At 41.9% G+C, this 18271-nt stretch overlaps 1 protein-coding gene across 1 annotated transcript in view; it reads left to right on the forward strand.

Moving 5' to 3' along the window:
* Window positions 1-18271, forward strand: part of RPS6KA6 (ribosomal protein S6 kinase A6) — a 213425-nt gene that overhangs the window by 51234 nt on the left and 143920 nt on the right. Inside the window, exons 2-3 of the mRNA XM_054721015.1 lie at window positions 4004-4063; window positions 12821-12934. Of these exons, the coding sequence (XP_054576990.1) occupies window positions 4004-4063; window positions 12821-12934 (174 nt within the window). The remainder of the gene's footprint in view (window positions 1-4003; window positions 4064-12820; window positions 12935-18271) is intronic.

The raw sequence follows: 18271 nt of genomic DNA on the forward strand, positions 1-18271 counted from the left end.
AATGTACGCACATAAACCTTTATTGTAGGCAGATGTGAACCTACCTGTAAGTTTAGATCCACTGTAATTTGCTGTAGTTATTTAAAGGAAGTGAAAAAATAGAAGAACTCTTCTTTCCATATCTGTCAGTGGCTAACTTGTGAAGCTCATTTGAGAGGAAAATTCTTCTCTAGATGTGAACTTCTTAAACTTCTTATAACTGTTCATAAGCTTTCCAGAGTCTTCTATAGGAAATAATTTCCCCTATTTGGCACTTAATTGGGGAAATCAGCATGTCTGTTTTTCTATTCAAATTACAAATGTTACTTTTGAAATAAATGTTTAATGTCCCATAGAATTCTGAAAATATCTTTGTTTTCATACAGGTAAAAATTATTTATATTTTAGTAAATATCAGTGAATACTGAGGTCCTCTATAGGAATGAGTATTATAATGACAACCTGGCACCTTGTTAAATGTAGTTGAGGTGGGAATAATGGAATGTCTGTTTTTAAAGGCTATTTCTATAGATTGAAATGATTTTTAGGATACAGTGATCTATTTGGCTCATTTAGAATCATTTTATTTCTAGTTCCTTCAGACCCACAGTTTATGATAAGTTGGTCATAAGATAGTATTAATGGGAAGTGACAAGTAACTAAGGTAACAGGAAAACAATATTATATTTTTCTATGGGTCTTCCTGAGAGTCATTTTGTAGTGGCATGTCAATGATCAGAATTCTATGTTAATATTGGTTTGTGGACTGTTTTATTTATTGTACTTTTCCTGTATGTTAATGATAAATCCATCACAGTTTTTTTTTTTATCCCCCAGTCTATCTGTGCTTTTTAGGTAAGTTGATAGATGGTGCTATCTATGTATTGAAATTGGGAACCCTGGAGGAAAGCATATGCTTGTGTGTGTGTGTGTGTGTGTGTGTGTGTGTGTGTGTGTGTGTTTGAGGGGGTAACAAATTCCTTTTTGTATTGGTTACTTTTTGAGAGACATGTGAGATAAGCAAGTGGAAATGTCAATTAGGCAGTTGGATATATGGGTCAAGAGCTCAGAAGCGTAGTCTCAGTAAATGTGAGTCATGTTGGTAAATTAGCTGTCTGGAAAAAGAATGTGGAATGAGATGAGAAGGAGACCAAAATCCATTTCCTGAGGATTTAAAATATTTTAAAGATATTTAAAAAGAGCAAAGAAATTAGAGTAAAAGAAAATGAAAGTATGTTATCACAGAAGCCAAAGACTCAAATAGGAGAGATTGGTCAACTGTGGCTTGATACAGCAAGATCAAATAAGATAAGGACTGATGGATTAATTAGCAAAATAGACATTATTGGTCACTTTATTTAGTCCTCATTCAGTTTTTTAGAAGAAAGATGCTACTCAAATAATGCTGGGTACCGTAATTTACTTCTTAATACGTTTATATTAAAACTTACATATAGTGAAATCACTATTTTTGATGTTAGACAGATGCCTAGAGTTGTGTAACCATCACCATAATAATCAAGATACAGAATAGTCCCCACCAAATTCCCATTGCTTCATCTTTGTAGTGCACCCGTACCCCTAGGCCTAACAACCTCTGGCAACTGCTAATCTCTTCTCCATAATTTATAATTTTACCTTTTCCAAAATGACATATAGGTGGAATCATAGAGTATGTGGTCTTTTCAGACTGTCTTATTTTCATTTATAATAATGTATTTGAGATTCATTTGTTTAATGTATCAATAGATCATTTCTTTTAATTGCTGAATAGTATTCTCCTTCTTCTACCCCTTCCCCTAGAAATCATTGATGTGAAAAATTTTCATATAGTTTTGAATTTGAATTTTTCAGTGTCATGTATTTGTTTTCTTACAATATTTAGCCTTTTAAGACTAAATTCCTTCAGTTAGCCAAATGCATTTAAGATTTATCCATTTTGTTACAAGCATCAAAAGTCCTTTCCTTTTTATTGATGAATGTTTTTCTATTTATCTACTTATCAGTTGAAGGACATCTGGAATGTTTCCAGTTTGTGATATTTATGAACATAGCTGCTATACACATTCATGTATAGTTTTTTGTGTTAACATAAATTTATATTTATCTCAGGTAAATATTCTGCCATGGTTTTCTAACCTCTATGATTTCTCATGAGAAATCAGTAGTTATTTAATTTGATATTTATGTAATATGTTGTTTCTCTCTCACTGATTTCAAGATTTTTCCTCTTGGTTTAGAGTTTATTAAGCTATGTCTTGGGGTGGCTTTCTTTAATTATATTCTTCTTGGTGTTCATTGAGCTTCTTTAAACTGTAGGTTTATACATTTCACCAAATTTTGGAAACTCATTCATTTTTTAAAATCAGCTTTAATGAAACACAATTTATATAACCATACAGTTGTTGGAACTAAGACTCCTGTCTCTTCATACTCCTTCTCCCATTTTAACCTCCCCATAATTTCTTCTACGGATCCTCCAGTTACCATGGGTCCTTTATCATTGTTCCTCTGACCAGAAATGTGAGTTTCTCTCAGGGTCTTAGCATCTCATGCTGTCACACAACACTGAACTTTTGGGGCTACCCTTGGAGTGAAGTGAAAGAGAGGATAAAACAGTAACAGTGATTATCTCCATACTTTTCTTATTATACAGGCCTCTTTTTTTTGGTTCCTCTGACTAGAGGTATATAGGTCTTCTCTTGATTGAGGCTTGCCTTGTAGCAGGACTGGGAGTCAAAAGAAAAGTGGGGAAAAAAGAAAATTTGGGATTCATATGCTCACCTGCTCAAAAGTGCATCTTTCCTTGGTCTTCTGTTCAGAAAGTGTAATTTCTCTTGGAAATTTTGCTTATTCTCACTGTAGAGTGCCATGAATCAGTCTCTCTTTGGATCAAAGTCAGGAGATAAAGGTGGAAAATAAACTCAGGTAACTCACTACACTATGGTTATTCTTCAAATTTTGGTCTTCCTCCTTAAACTGCTTGTTATTGCTTAATTTTCAGAGTACTTAGGTTTTTTTGTCTAAAGGCTTCAGTTTATAATCATAGGAGAGATAGGTTTATTCCATTGTGGCTGTCACCAAAAGTTATTTACTTTCCTATTTTTATTTTTTACTTTTTCTGTGGACTCATAAATAGGAATTGGTGAAATTTATTTTTTTCTAGATCATCATCCTATTGCTTAATTTTCAAACATCTTAGATTGGTGGTTGATAGACTTTTTCTGTAAAGTGCCAAGTAGTAAATACTACTATTTTAGACTTTACATGCATAGGGCTCTGTCAACTGTTCAACTCTGCTGTTGCATTGAGGAAGCAGCCATAGATAATATGGAAACAAATGGATGTGTCTGCGTTCCAGTAACATTTTATTTACAAAACAGATAGCGGGCCACATTTGGCCTATGGGCTAGTGTTTGAGGATTCTTGATCTTAGCCCTCTATACTTACTCTTTCTTGAAGTAATGTTTGAAGAGTAAATATTATTATCTACTGAGCTTTGTATGTTAAAATAACTTTTCCCATAGCCACTTACATTTTACTTCTACAGTTTATTCTTCTATAGAGTAACTTAAATGTTAATAGAATTGAATTAAAGGAAAGGGATTCACAGCAGTGTAATTAATTAAAACTCTTTCCATCCTAACTTGCTTTGAATATATTCACACAATAAATTTCTTCTGTAGCATTTTACCCCTGTCTCATAAATATTTGGTTGGGGACTGTCTTAATGAGAGTACATGTCATATGTTTAGTTTATGTTCATTCATCATAGCAAGGCTCTAACCAATATGAAATGAAACATATAGCACTGAAATTTAAGGATTCTCAATGACAATATGGAAACTATATTAATAATGCTTTTTTTTTCTAATTACCTTCTATTTGTCTTTTGTCCTTTTGTGTTTCAGTAAGTGTGGCTCTTGTTTGATTGTGAAGGGAAATGCCTAGGGTTAGATTTTTTTTAAATTATTACTCTTGTTCTAGTATGCTTGAACTTAAGTTTTTGAACAATATTTTGCAGGTAAATCATCTTAAAGTGATTGATGATCCAATGGAAGAGGGAGAAGCAGATTCTTGCCAAGTAAGTACTCATGTTAACTTACTAAGCTACATTTCAGAATTAAAGGAAAGAATAATGGGAAATGAGAAAATCTTTTGTCAATTAAAGAAGTTTATTCAGGTACATTAATAATAAACAAATCCAATTATTAACAAAATAATAGCAGGTCAAAATATAAGACACATTTTCCTGTCAGAAACTCTTGTACATGAAATTTGTATTTTTATTTTTTAGAGAGAGGAAAGGAGAGGAAGGGAGATAGAGACATATTGATGTGAGAGAGAAACATTGATCAACTGCCTCCTGCACATCACCTACCAAAGATTGAGACCTCAATCTGGGCATGTGCCCTGATCGGGAATCAAACCCACCACCTTTCGGTGTATAGGATGATGCCCAACTAACAGTGCCATACTGGCCAGGGCTATAAATGAATTTTTAAGACAACTTTACTGAGGTATAATTTACATGCCATGAAATTTTAAGTGTAATGGGTGAAATTTTTATTTGCCAGTATATGAGTAACTACATTACTAAAATACATAATCCTCTGAATTACATTTTAACTCATCTGTGGACTCTAAAGAAATAAAACAAATGAACAAACAAAACAAAAACAGACTCATAGAAACAGATCAAACTGATATTTGCCAGAGGGGAATGGGTAGGAAGATGGGTGAAAAGGGTGAAGGTAATATAGTCAGTAATATTGTAATAAGTTTGCCATGTGACAGATGATTATTAAATTCAGTGAGGTGATAATCACATTGTAAGGTATATAAATATTGAGTCATTATATTATACACCTGAAACTAATATGATATTGTATACCAACTATACTTACATAGAGGAAATACAACGAAAAGTGAAAAAAAAAAACACAAAATAAGATTGTATTTAACTTTAGGGTAGAAAGGAAATGTAATATGGAAATATTTAACTACAAGGAAAACCTGAGGTCATTTAAAATTTATTGCTAGCTTTCAAAAAGGATAACATCTAAATTATTTTGGAAATTCCTAACTAGTTTTAAAGAATGCATAACTATTAAGTTATTCTATGCAAGGCCTATATACTAGTCTCTCATGTTACAAGATATAGTTTTACAGAAGAGTGATCTTAAGATTTTAGGGAGGGTCTGACTAAAGTAGCCATCTCTGTTTGTGTTGTTATTTTATAATTTTCAGTTTTGTGGATACATTTGTAGAATTATAGTTTTTTTTAAGCTGGAAGGAACCTCAGATATAGTATTTAAAAATACTTTACTGTTGTAAGTATTACATATGTCTCCTTTTCCCCTTGATGACCTCTTCCCGCCTGCTCCTGCCCCCCAGCATATACCCTCACCCCCCTACTGTCTGTTTCCATTGGTTATGCTTATATGCATGTATACAAGTCATTTGGTTGATCTCTTACCCACCCTCTCATCCTCCCCTGACTTCCCTCTGAAGTTTGACGGTCTGTTCGATGCTTCTCTGTCTCTGGATCTATTTTTTATTCATCAGTTTATGTTATTCATTATATTCCACAAATGAGTGAGATCATGTGGTATTTATCTTTCTAGATAAATATTTATCATCTAGAGTTTTATCTATAAATCACATGGACTAAAAGTCATAGTAATATTTATGTTTCTAGGTTATAACAGATTAGAGTGTAAGGAAATATAAAAGGCAGTTGGGAAGGGTGTATGTCAATATTAATAAATTAACAGGGAAATACCATGTTCCATACCACAGTAGGAAAGAAAAACATGTACATGAGTATGTATATATACATGTGTAACCAACATGAACACAGGGTTATTGTTAAATATTTACCTGTGTAAATACCTTTCTAATTGATACATACATATAATTTTAATAAAAGATGAATCAGGAAGTACATCTTTTTACAATTTTAATTGTAAAATTAAAATTCATGCTAGATGCTAATATGAGTTACATTAGGCAATCACCTTTAGTTGCTAAAAAGGGGTGTCAAGTTTTGATTTAATTTGTGGCCTGAGTTATTTGAACTTAAAACATCATTCTTTTGCTGTACTTTTGAATTAGTGTTTTGAGTTTTTTCGGGTGTATACCCAGAAGTGGAATCCCTGGGTCATAAGGCAGTTCATTTTTAATTTTCTGAGAAGCATCCATACTGTTTTCCATAAAAGCTGTGGTACATATATACAATGGAATAATACTCAGGCATAAAAAATAATGAAATCTTACCATTTGTGACAGCAAGGATGGACCTAGAGAGTATTATACTAAGTGAAATAAGAGTAAGAAAAATACCGGAAGAGCAAAATAAATGAACAAACAAGATAGAAACTGAGTTATAGAGACTGAGATTAGACTGATGGTGGCCAAGGTAAAGGGTTGGTAGGCTGGGTAAAAAGGTGAAAGGATTAAGAAGTACAAATTGGTAGTTGCAAAATAGTCACAGTCATGTAAAGTACAGCATAGGGAATATAGTCAATAATATTGCAATAACTATGTACATTGAAGGTATACACTTGAAATATTAAGGGGACTTCTTTGTAAAGTATATGATTGTCTAACCACTATCTGTACACCTGAAACTAATAAAAATAATGTTGTCTATAAACTGTATTTGAAAAATTAAAATAAAACAATACTTTCACTGTGTCAGGTACTTGTGACAGTTAAATGATATGAGTTCTAAGAAACACTAACCATATAATTTTATCATTCTTTTGTCGCATGTTTTCATATATAGGATTGCTTTGATTGTGGTTGCTTATTCAAATGTAATTCTGGCAGCTATGTGTTTTTGTGGTTGTCTTTGTTTTAAATAATAGAGGATTATAGAAACTGCTTTATGATGTATAGATTCTTTAAACAGTGTTCTTTAAATTTGGACTTCAGTTATTGCATATGAGGCCTAATGTTTTGCAATTGACTAATATAGACAACCAGTTCCCTCCATCTCAATTTTTGTAGCTTTAGACTTTCATGGCCATTTGCTTTGTTTTCTTCAGTTAAACAAACAAAATTATATAAAATGCTTCCGAAATTACATGTATATCTATCACACAATGCTGAATTATTATTCAGATAATTTTAATACGTTAAGATTTGTTATGAGGATTTATTCCACTTTTCTAGGAAGCCCTCAATTTGGGAAGTACTAAGTAATAGGTCACTAATGAAAGATATCTGATATCATATTTTACCACCTGGTCCTCTATTGTTCCCAGCAATGTCTATGTTAAAAAATATGTTAAGATTTTTCTTTAGTAGATGACTGGTAAGAGTTAATTATTTATGTTGTTAAAACAAGAATAGATGTATTCTATTTTGTTAGTTTATTGTCCATTTATATTTACTTTTAAAGTTTGTATGGAATGGTTGTTATGCCTGTAAATAAAATACATATTTTTAATACTAACAATATTTTAGGAATTTTAAAAGAAGATTAATTTAACCATTAGATTTTTGGTTGATTCCATTAGCACAAAGACAACAATATGTTAAGTCTCTAAATTGATTTATATCTGTATTACCCAGATATGTAAATGTTACATTTACCTGAAAATGTACCTTAAAAAACTTACTTCCTGTTATTTTAAGTCCTATGCTTATAATTTTAGAAGGCATTCTTGACATGTGTCTCTTTTGTCCCCCTGGTGGTCAGTGCACTCCCACAGGGGAAGCCCTGCTCAGCCAAAAGCCTGGCAAGTGCAGCAGTGGTGGCAGTGGCAGGAGCACTAAGGATGTCCTTCAGAGAGCAGGCCTAAGTGGTCAGTCGGACATCCCCTGAGGGCTCCTGGACTGTGAAAGGGTGCAGGCCTGACTGAGGGAACCCCTCCCAGTGCAAGAATTTCATGCACCAGGCCTCTAGTACATCAATAATTACCCTAAATGTAAATGGACTAAGTTCACCAATAAAAAGGCACAGAGTAACAGATTGGATCAAAAAACCAAACCAAACCATATGCTGCCTTTGGGAAACACATCCAAGCTGAAAAAAACTAAGTTAGTCTTAAAGTCAAAGGGTAGAAAATGATTCTACAAGCAAATGGTATCCACAGAAAAGCATGTGTAGCCATACTCATATCTCATAAAACAGATTTCAAAATAACAAATATAGCAAGAAACAAAGATGGATATTTTGTAATGATATATTAATACTTCTTAATATATATGCATCCAACCATGGAGCACCTATATGTATAAAGCAACTACTCACAGAACTAAAGGGATAATCAGACAAAAACACAGTCATAATTGGGAATCTACATACCCCATTGACAGCTCTAGATAGACCATCCAAACAGAAAATCAATAAAGAAATATTGGACTTAAATGACACATTAGTCCAAGTGGACATAATTGACATTTACAGAGCCTTTCATCCCAGAACATCAGATGATACATTCTTCTCCAGTGCACATGGAACACTCTCAAGGTTAGACCATATATTGGGTCACTAAACTAGTCTCAACAAACTTAAGAAGATAGAAATCATAACAAGCATATTCTCAAAACACAATGCTTTTTAAAATATATTTTATTGATTTTTTACAGAGAGGAAGAGAGAGGGATAGAGTGTTAGAAACATCGATGAGAGAGAAACATCGATCAGCTGCCTCCTGCACACCCCCCACTGGGCGTAGAAATCCCTTTCCACGTCCCGCGTGGTCCAGGGTTCTGGTTCAGCGTTCGAGTTCTGGAGAAGGGCCGCACACAAATCAAAGGAGACTTGAAGAAATTCAATTTGGCGAAATGGGGGGCCAGGCGGTAGTCCAACTCTAGTGGGAGAACTACTCCCTGCTCTGGCCCTGCCATCCCTTTTATTGAGGCTTTGGGGAAAACATCTTAGCCAGGATAAACAGAAATTTACATGGGAAAAACAAAGGTGGAGGCTGCTTCAGCTAACAGTGTAAACAACTAAAAGGTGAGTGGTTAGAGCAATTAAGGTTGTTGACCAGCCTTCCTGGCTTCCTGTCAACATCTCTCTATTAGTGAAACTGATTTGTTTCCGGAAACTGGGGATGTGCCCGCAACCAAGGTACATGCCCTTGACCGGAATCGAACCTGGGACCCTTCAGTCCGCAGGCCGACGCTCTATCCACTGAGCCAAACCGGTTTTGGCAAAACACAATGCTTTAACATTAGAAATCAATGGCAAAAAGGAAGTAAAAACCCCAAAATATGTGGAGATTATAGACCATGCTACTAAAAAATTGCTTGGGTCAAAGAAGAAATAAAAGGTGAGATCAAAATAGATTCTTGACTTAAAAAAAAAAAAAGACCTATTCAAAAGGGGAAAATCACTCTCCTAGCAACTTAAAAGGGCCAGTGAAATGCTATTTTGATATATGAAAAACATCCAGAGTCATCATTTTGGAGGTTATTTTTCATTTTTGACTGGTTCCTAATACCTTAAAGCTAAAATTTCTCTGCCTAGATGCCCCTCTTGAGAGAGTGAATGTTTGTCTACCTATGTGATACAAGTAATTTTAGCTGTTTTGAAACATAGCTTACTTGAGACTAAGCTCTTGCTCAATTTGACCAGAGCCCCTATTGGTTTGTCCATTAATTAAAGGGTAAATTTATTGATAACATTCTTGCCATCATGGCCACATTAATATAGTACAGATTGATAATATTGCTTCACAAAAACATACAGGTTTCAAATATACAAGTAAATAAAACATCATCTGCACACTGCATCTGCACCCATTGCCCCAAACTAAGTTTCTTTCTGACCCCATTTGCTCGCCCTTTGCCCAACTCTACCTACTCCCCACCCCATGACTATCACCACACTATTGTCTGTGTCTATGTGTTATATAGACACAGACAATAGTGTCTTTTAACTATTGTTATATAGGGTCCTTTTTAATAAAGGCAGAATATGCTAATTGACCCTCATGCTGTCGCAAAGATGGCGGCACCCACAGCCAATAAGGGAGGGAATATGCTAATTGACTTCCCTACCCTGAAAGATGGTGGCACCCACAACCAATAAGGAAGAATATGCTAATTGACTGTCCCGCCCTCAAAGATTGCGACACCCACAGCCACAAGATGATGGCACCTAGTCCCCTCGGCCCTTCCGGGGCAGCAGGTACATGGCAATGCCAGGCCTGTAGGCAGGCCCTGCCACTCCACGCACCTGCCTCCTGAGTCCCCCAGTCCCCTCAGCTCCCCAGCTGCCCAGGGCCTGCCTGAGGCGCAGGCAAGCCTCGGATGGCGGCTACCCAGCTGCCCAGGGCTGCCCAAGGCTCAGGTAACCATGGCCAGCCGAGGTTTGTGCTGCCAGCAGTAGCAAAAGCAGAGGTGTGATGGGGTGTTGCCTTCCCCTGATCGCTGGGTTGCCTCCTGCCCCTGAGGGCTCCCAGACTGTGATAGGGGGCAGGCCGGGCTGAGGGACGCCCCCCTCCAGTGCATGAATTCATGCACAGGTGGGGTTCCTCTACCTGGCTGGCGATTGGGGCCGATCAGGGCCATCATGCCCAGTCCCAATAGGGCCAGTCTCCAGGGAAGGACCGTGGGGGGGGCTCCAGGGCATGTCTGGCCTTGTCTCACCCAGTCCCGATCGGCCAGACCCCAGCAGCAAGCTAACCTACTGGTCAGAGCATCTGCCTCCTGGTGGTCAGTGAACATCATAGCAACTGCTCAGTTGACCACCCAGTCGGACACTTAGCATATTAGGCATATATATATATATATATATATATATATATATATATATGTTTTTTCTTGCCTAATCTCTTCGCTTATTTCACCTAGCTCCCCAACCCCATTCCCTCTGACAGCTGTCTGATCTCTGTATCTATGAGTCTCCTTTTATTTTATTGGTTTATTTTGTTCATTAGATTCCACATATAACTGAAATCATATGGTATTTGTCTTTCTCTTCCTTGCTTATTTCACTTAGCATAGTATCTCCAGGTCTATCCATACTGATATCCCAATAACTTCTATTAAAAACATGGTACAGTGTTGTGCAAAAGTAGTTTTACAGCTGTGAGTATGTGAAACACAGAGTTTATTCTTGTATTATTATTTATTATTATTGTATTACTTTCCATATGGACAAATGTTAACCTACTTTTGCCCCAACCCTGTAATGGAAAGCTATTGAGACATTGTAGGCATTGTGATAAATTAGTCATGTGACCTTAAACTCTAAATCTCAGTTTTCTCCTTTATACAGTGAGAAGGTGGGATAATATATCTCAGCTCTTATTTTGTGATATGTAATACATCTGAGGATTTATTTTTTCATTCTAGCTACTGTGTCTCTCTATGGACTAACATTGTAGCTCACTTGAGTGTAGTCTTAACAGCTGAGTCAAGTCCTACATCAAAGAGAAGAAACACTCTCTGGGTAGTTTCCTTTCTGCCTTATCTAAGTGTTAGGAAATCTGGCATATAACATATATAACATTTTATTTTTTAAATATATTTTATTGATTTCAGAGACGAAAGGAGAGGGAGAGAGAGATAGAAACATCAATGATGAGAGAGAATCATTGATCAGCTGCCTCCTGCATGCCCCCTACTGGGGATGGAGCCCACAACCCAGGCATGTGCCCTTGACCGGAATCAAACCTGGGACCCTTCAGTCCACAGGCTAAAGCTCTATCCACTGAGCCAAACCAGCTAGGGCTATATATAACATTTTAATAAAAGTAGGGTTATGGCCTGGAAACATTTATTTGGGCTTTGCAGATTGTGTGTCTATGCCAGTTTCTATTTTAATGATGCGACTAGTTATACATTTAAATATTGATATATCACTGACTAATTAAAAGGGTGTAGTGAAATACTATTCAAGAGAAGCTGGAGTTTCACATTTATTTGCCATGCTCTACAGTTTACAAAAACATATTTATCTCTTGACTTTCTTTGCATCCACCTCATGGTGAGAGTCTTAGGACACTTTGTTGTTTATATTTTCCTTGTACTTAGATGGAAGGGAAAGTTGAAGCATAGATTTTATATGCTTTTTAAAAATTAAATATTTATTGTTGAAAGTATTACATACGACCCCCTTTTCTCCCATTGCCCTCCCCCCCTTCCCCGCCCAGGCCTCCACCACCCTATTGTCCCAGAAATCTATGGCAATTTTATACATCAATAATGAACTCTCAGAAAGGAAAACTAAACAAATAACCCAATTTACTATTGCAACAAAAAAATTAAGATACTTAGGAATAAATTTAACCAAGGAGGCAAAAGACCTGTATTCGGAAAAATACAGGATGTTGAAAAAAGAGATAGAAGAAGATATATGCAAGTGGAAGAATATACTGTGTACATGGATTGGTAGAATCAACAACATTAAAATGGCCATATTACCAAAAAATATATATAGATTCAATACAATCCTTATCAAAATACCAACAGCTTATTTCACAGACCTAGAACAAATATTCCAAAAATTTATATGGAATAAAAAAGACCCTGAATAGCCACAGCAATCTCGAGAAAGAAGAACAAAGTTGGAGGGATCACAATACCACAGATATCAAGTTATACTACAAAACCACTGTACTCAAAGAAGCCTTGTACTGGCACAAGAACAGGTATATGCTTTTATTTACATTAAATTATATAATGGGGCTGGTGGTAGTGGTGAAGCTCTGTTTTAGAAAACAGGGAAATGGGGATACCAGTAGCCCGTAAAACTCTATGCTAGATTGAAAGAGTTGGGTATTACATTATTTCTGGTATGTTCCCTGACTCTAAGCTTATCATAACATGTTGCAACTGGATATGAATTATGAATATTATTTGGATTTTCTTTTTACAGGATGAAGGAGTTAAAGAAATTCCTATTATTCATCATGTTAAGGAAGGATATGAGAAAGCAGACCCTGCACAGTTTGAGTTGCTCAAGGTTCTTGGTCAGGGATCCTTTGGAAAGGTAATGAATGCTGTTTTCCACATTTGCTTCTCTTCTAAACATTCAGCAAAAAAGTGTACACATAGCTAGAAATCTGTTAACTGTGCCTTTTCTAGATTTGTCAAAGGATGTAGACAAAGATAACTTCCTAATTTTACTAATTTTATTTCTGTTGTACTTTTAGTTCCATTTATTTATACTTCTCTATATAATCACGGTTGTCAATTGCCCTGGGCTCACTCATTTTTCTAGGGCAAGATATATCGTGGTATTTATTAACTGCCTAAATCAAGGTAGATTGATTTTTCAAAAAAAAAAAAAAAGTTGACGTTTTCCTATTTACAAGCTAACATGATCACAGCTTGCTCTCAACTGCTGATTTAATCTATATTCCTTAGCTCATTCATAGAAGTCAGAATGTATGTATCAATTCATGTATAAATGCATGAATTCATCTATCATCTGCTAAAGCAGTATGTGTGTAAAGTATAGCAAGGGTAGGTACTGAGGGATATGTGAATTATGTCAAATTTCTTCCTTTCAAGGATTTTAATTTTAAGAAAGAAAGCAAAATTGAGAAAGATTATCTGTGAAACTCACTACTAAAATTGTTTTTTTTTATTATTATTATTTTTAATTTCTTTATTGATTAAGGTGTCACATATTTGTCCTCATCCCCCCATTCCCATCCCACACCCCTCCCCACGGATGCCCCAACCCCCTGTTGAACTTAACCGTTGGATAGGCTCATATGCATGCACACAAGTCCTTTGGTTGATCTCTCCCCCCTCCTCCCAACCTCCCCTATCCTCCCTCTGAGGCCCGATAGTCCAATTGATGCCTCCTTGTTTCTGGTTCTGTTCTTGTTCCTCAGTCTATGTTGTTCATCATTTCCCCTAGATGAGCGAGATCATATGTCACTAGAGATATACTTATAAGAACTGAATGTGAGACGAGCAATAATAGTTATGCTGATAGGCAAATGAATCAGTCTGTAGTGAGTTTCTTTCTGGACCAACAGTTCTTTTGAGACCCAATTTCAATGTCCACCAGTTCCTTATGTGTACATGTCAGCACTGACCCCTCTGCTCTGGATGGTGGACAAATGGTGGTAACGGAGGTCCGACTCCCTCTGGTTTGGTCTCGGCCGGACCCAGGGGCACGGCTTCACCCGGACTAAGGGGCACGTGGCCTCACCCAGACCCAAGGGGCGCGTGGCCTCACCCGGGCCCAGGACCCAGCCTCACCCAGATGGATCCAGGGGCACACGGCCTCACCCGGACCCAGGATCCGGCTTCATCCGTACCCAGGGGCACGTGGCCTCACCCGGATCCAGGGACACATGGCCTCACCCGGACCCGGGGGCGCGTGGCCTCTCCCAGACCCAGGGGCACGTGGCCTCACCCGGGCCTAGGTGCGCGAGGCCTCACCCGGATCCAGGGACACATGGCCTCACCTGGACCCAGGGATGCGTGGCCTCTCCCAGACCCAGGGGCGCATGGCCTCACCCGAACCTAGGTGCGCGAGGCCTCACCCGGATCCAGGGACACATGGCCTCACCCCGACCCGGTGGCGCGTGGCCTCTCCCAGACCCAGGGGCACGTGGCCTCACCCGGACCTGGGACCCATCCTCTCCCGGATCCAGGGACACATGGCCTCACCCGGACCCGGGGACGCGTGGCCTCTCCCATACCCAGGGGCACGTGGCCTCACCCGGGCCTAGGTGCGCGAGGCCTCACCCGGATCCAGGGACACATGGCCTCACCCGGACCCAGGGGCGCGTGGCCTCTCCCAGACCAGGGGCGCGTGGCCTCACCCGGACCTGGGTGCGTGAGGCCTCACCCGGACCTGGGACCCAGCCTCACCTGGATCCAGGGACACATGGCCTCACCCGGACCCAGGGGCACGTGGCCTCACCCGGACCTAGGTGTGTGAGGCCTCACCCGGACCCGGGACCCAGCCTCACCCGGACCAGGGACACATGGCCTCACCCGGACCCAGGGGCGCGTGGCCTCTCCCAGACCCAGGGGCACGAGGCCTCACCCGGGCCTAGGTGCGCGAGGCCTCACCCGGATCCAGGGACACATGGCCTCACCCGGACCCGGGGGCGCATGGCCTCTCCCAGACCCAGGGGCGCGTGGCCTCACCCGGACCTAGGTGTGCGAGGCCTCACCCGGACCTGGGACCCAGCCTCACCCGGATCCAGGGACACATGGCCTCACCCGGACCCGGGGGCGCGTGGCCTCTCCCAGACCCAGGGGCATGTGGCCTCACCCGGACCCGGGACCCAGCCTCACCCGGATCCAGGGACACATGGCCTCACCCGGACCCGGGGGCGCGTGGCCTCTCCCAGACCCAGGGGCACGTGGCCTCACCCGGACCCGGGACCCAGCCTCACCCGGATCCAGGGACACATGGCCTCACCCGGACCCAGGGGCGCGTGGCCTCACCCGGATCCAGGGACACATGGCCTCACCCGGACCCGGGGGCGCGTGGCCTCTCCCAGACCCAGGGGCACGTGGCCTCACCCAGGCCTAGGTGCGCGAGGCCTCACCCGGATCCAGGGACACATGGCCTCACCCGGACCCAGGGGCGCGTGGCCTCTCTCAGACCCAGGGGCGCGTGGCCTCACCCAGGTATGGGACCCAGCGTTATCCGGGTCCAGGGGCACATGGCCTCACCCGGACCTGGCATCCAGCTTCACCCGGACCCAGGGGCACATGGCCTCACCCGGACCCGGAATCCGACTTCACTTGGACCCAGGGGCACGTGGCCTCAACCAGACCCAGGGACGAGAGGCCTCACCTAGACCCAGAGGCGTGTGACCACACCCGAGCCCAGAGGCGCGCAACCTCGCCCGCACCCGGGTCCCAGCGGGGTTTCGTCTTCTTGATCCCAATTCCTGTTGGTCAATTCCCTCTCAGCAATTCCTTCGGTCATTTTCCCAGAGCTCCAGGACGGCTGCCGCAGAACTCGTTGGGCGGCAGGCTCGGCGAAGCTCCGGTGTGCCCGGTGCACGGCGGCGGGCTGGTCCGGTGTCGCTGCGTCAGCCCTTGGGTCTGCAGCGGTGGCCGGTCGCCGAGCGTTCACACCTGGCCGCTTCCGGGGCATTGAGATTCTTGAAGGACTCGGAGGTCAGCAAGCGCGGAGTCTCCCACCCCATGTCTCCCAGGGGCTCGTCTGACCGTGCTCGGCAGCCAGTGGAGCCATCCCCTCAGCCGGAGACCACCGAGGGAACTGTGCCGAGCACGGTCCAGGCCGCCATTGTGTCACCTGAGCCGTAGTTCTTAAAGTGTGGTCTTTGGGTCACCGGCATCAGCATCATCCCGCATACCCTTCTTTTATTCTAGTTGTAGAGCATCCGCTCAGCCAGCCCTCTGGTGGTTCTGGATGGTGTCTGCTCTGCTCTCCTGTCGTAGTCTCAAAGTTGTTGTGGTAGGCAACGATCAGGCTTCCGCCCTATGCCTCCATCTTGGTTCTCCTTTGTATAGTTAAGTCTTGATTGTTGTTGGTGTCACTGGGAGGAATTGTCCTCCAGGCCAATTGGCCGTGAGGGCCCTCTTTGTCTATAAAGGAAGAGTTGCTGTGCAGGAGACACGTTTATGGGCCGGATCTTGGTGCCACAAGGCTTTGGCGCTCACTGAATCTGCCTTTTGAATGTGTCCCTTATGCGCGTGGTTGAAATCTGGTGTCATCTCACACAGACCACTAGATGCCCTCGTTTCTGGGTCTCCAATGGAGTGTAGGTCAGCTACTGCCTGAAGCACTCAGCAGGGATTACAGCAAAAACTGTAGTTTCCTCCTCCTGTCTGAGTGGCCCTGGAGCAGTCCGACTAGAACCGCAGTTCATCTGGTCAAGCTGCCAGAGGGCAGGCCACCCACATGCACAAGCCGTTGCTTGGAGCGCAGGTGTGCCTGCAAGACTTGCGGGGCGGGTCTTCAAAACGTGCGGGGCGGGTCCCAGGGCGGGGCGGGGGGCGGGGCGGGGTCTCAGGGCGGGGCGGGTCTCAGGGCGAGGCGGGGTCTCAGGGCGCCAACAGGCCATGGCGTGGCGAACGCAATGGCTGCAAGTCTGCTCCTTCTGCCTTCCACGTTTCTAAGCCCCCTCGTTCCGCACTCCAGCGCAGCAAACACTGATTGCTGGGCGCACCTCCGCAAGAGTCCCGCCTCTCCCCGCAGGCGTCTGGGTCTCCTGCGAGTCCCCAGAAGCTGGGTTTCAGGGTGATGGGGAGCTAATCTCCCCTAGGGTTGGAACAAAAGCCGCGCGTACCTTCCCCCACCACCAGCCCGACCCACGCGCCTCCGCACCTCATCCCCTCCGATTTCGCTGGTTCCCTCTTCCCTCTTAGCTGTAAATCTACCATTCAGCCATCTCTCCTGTAGTTCTGGGTGGCAGACGCTCTGTCCTCCAGTCGTGCCCCTGAAATTGCCGTGCGCGGCGCAGTTCGCAGTTCATTTGTTTAACTTTGCCGCCTTCCTGGTTCTCCTCCGCCAAAATGGCTAAAGGACTTGAATGTAAGATGGGAAATCCTAAGAATCCTCCAAATCGGTGCTGGCGGCCTCCGGGGCCCCAAGGATCTCCCTGGGCAGCTCGGCCAGGTCGGTGGCGCGGATGAGCCCCTCCTGCAGAAAGATGGTCTCTTCCTTCACCAAGAGCCGCTGCGCCGAGTCCGCGGCCACCGCCACAGCAGCTGCCGCGGCGCCCACGAGCCCATGGCCCCGGCTGTGGTGCTGACTGAGAGGAGCAGCCGCCCGGTCTGGGGAGACGCGAGCAGCCATCGCCTCCCTCACCAGTCCATGTTTCAGTTGTATTTCCGAAACTGCCATGCGAGGCAACAGATCAGCCTTTCACCTCCGCCGCCATCTTGCCCAACCTCTAAAATTGTTTATTGAATACTCTATGGCATATGATTTTTGGAAAAGAAATATGTAGGTCTGGTTCCTGAATTTTGTGCACCTAGCATCTAATACATGAAAATCATTGCATACATGCAGTAACACCCTTTAGGAAAACAACAACAACAACAATTTAAGGGAGAAAGATAATGAGAAACTACTAATTTCAAAGTGTCTGAGATTTAATTTCAAAGAAGATAAGTAAAGCCATTGAGCAGTGGTGATTTATCATACTCTGAAACATTTTAAAAGAAAGACACTTATTGAACATCCAGTGTGTGCCCAAGAGTTGCAAAAGCAGTATTAGTGAATATAAAATAGACATTAATTGTCTTAAAATATCCCAATATTTATGTGGTATTGCTATAACATTTAAAATATAGAGAAACATGTCCAGGACACAAAAAGGACAAATTAAGCTGTGTTATAGTTTAGCAGTGAATTGGTACAAGAGATATGTGA

The sequence above is a fragment of the Eptesicus fuscus genome, chromosome 1 (assembly GCF_027574615.1).
Source record: "Eptesicus fuscus isolate TK198812 chromosome 1, DD_ASM_mEF_20220401, whole genome shotgun sequence".
Lineage (NCBI taxonomy): Eukaryota > Metazoa > Chordata > Mammalia > Chiroptera > Vespertilionidae > Eptesicus > Eptesicus fuscus.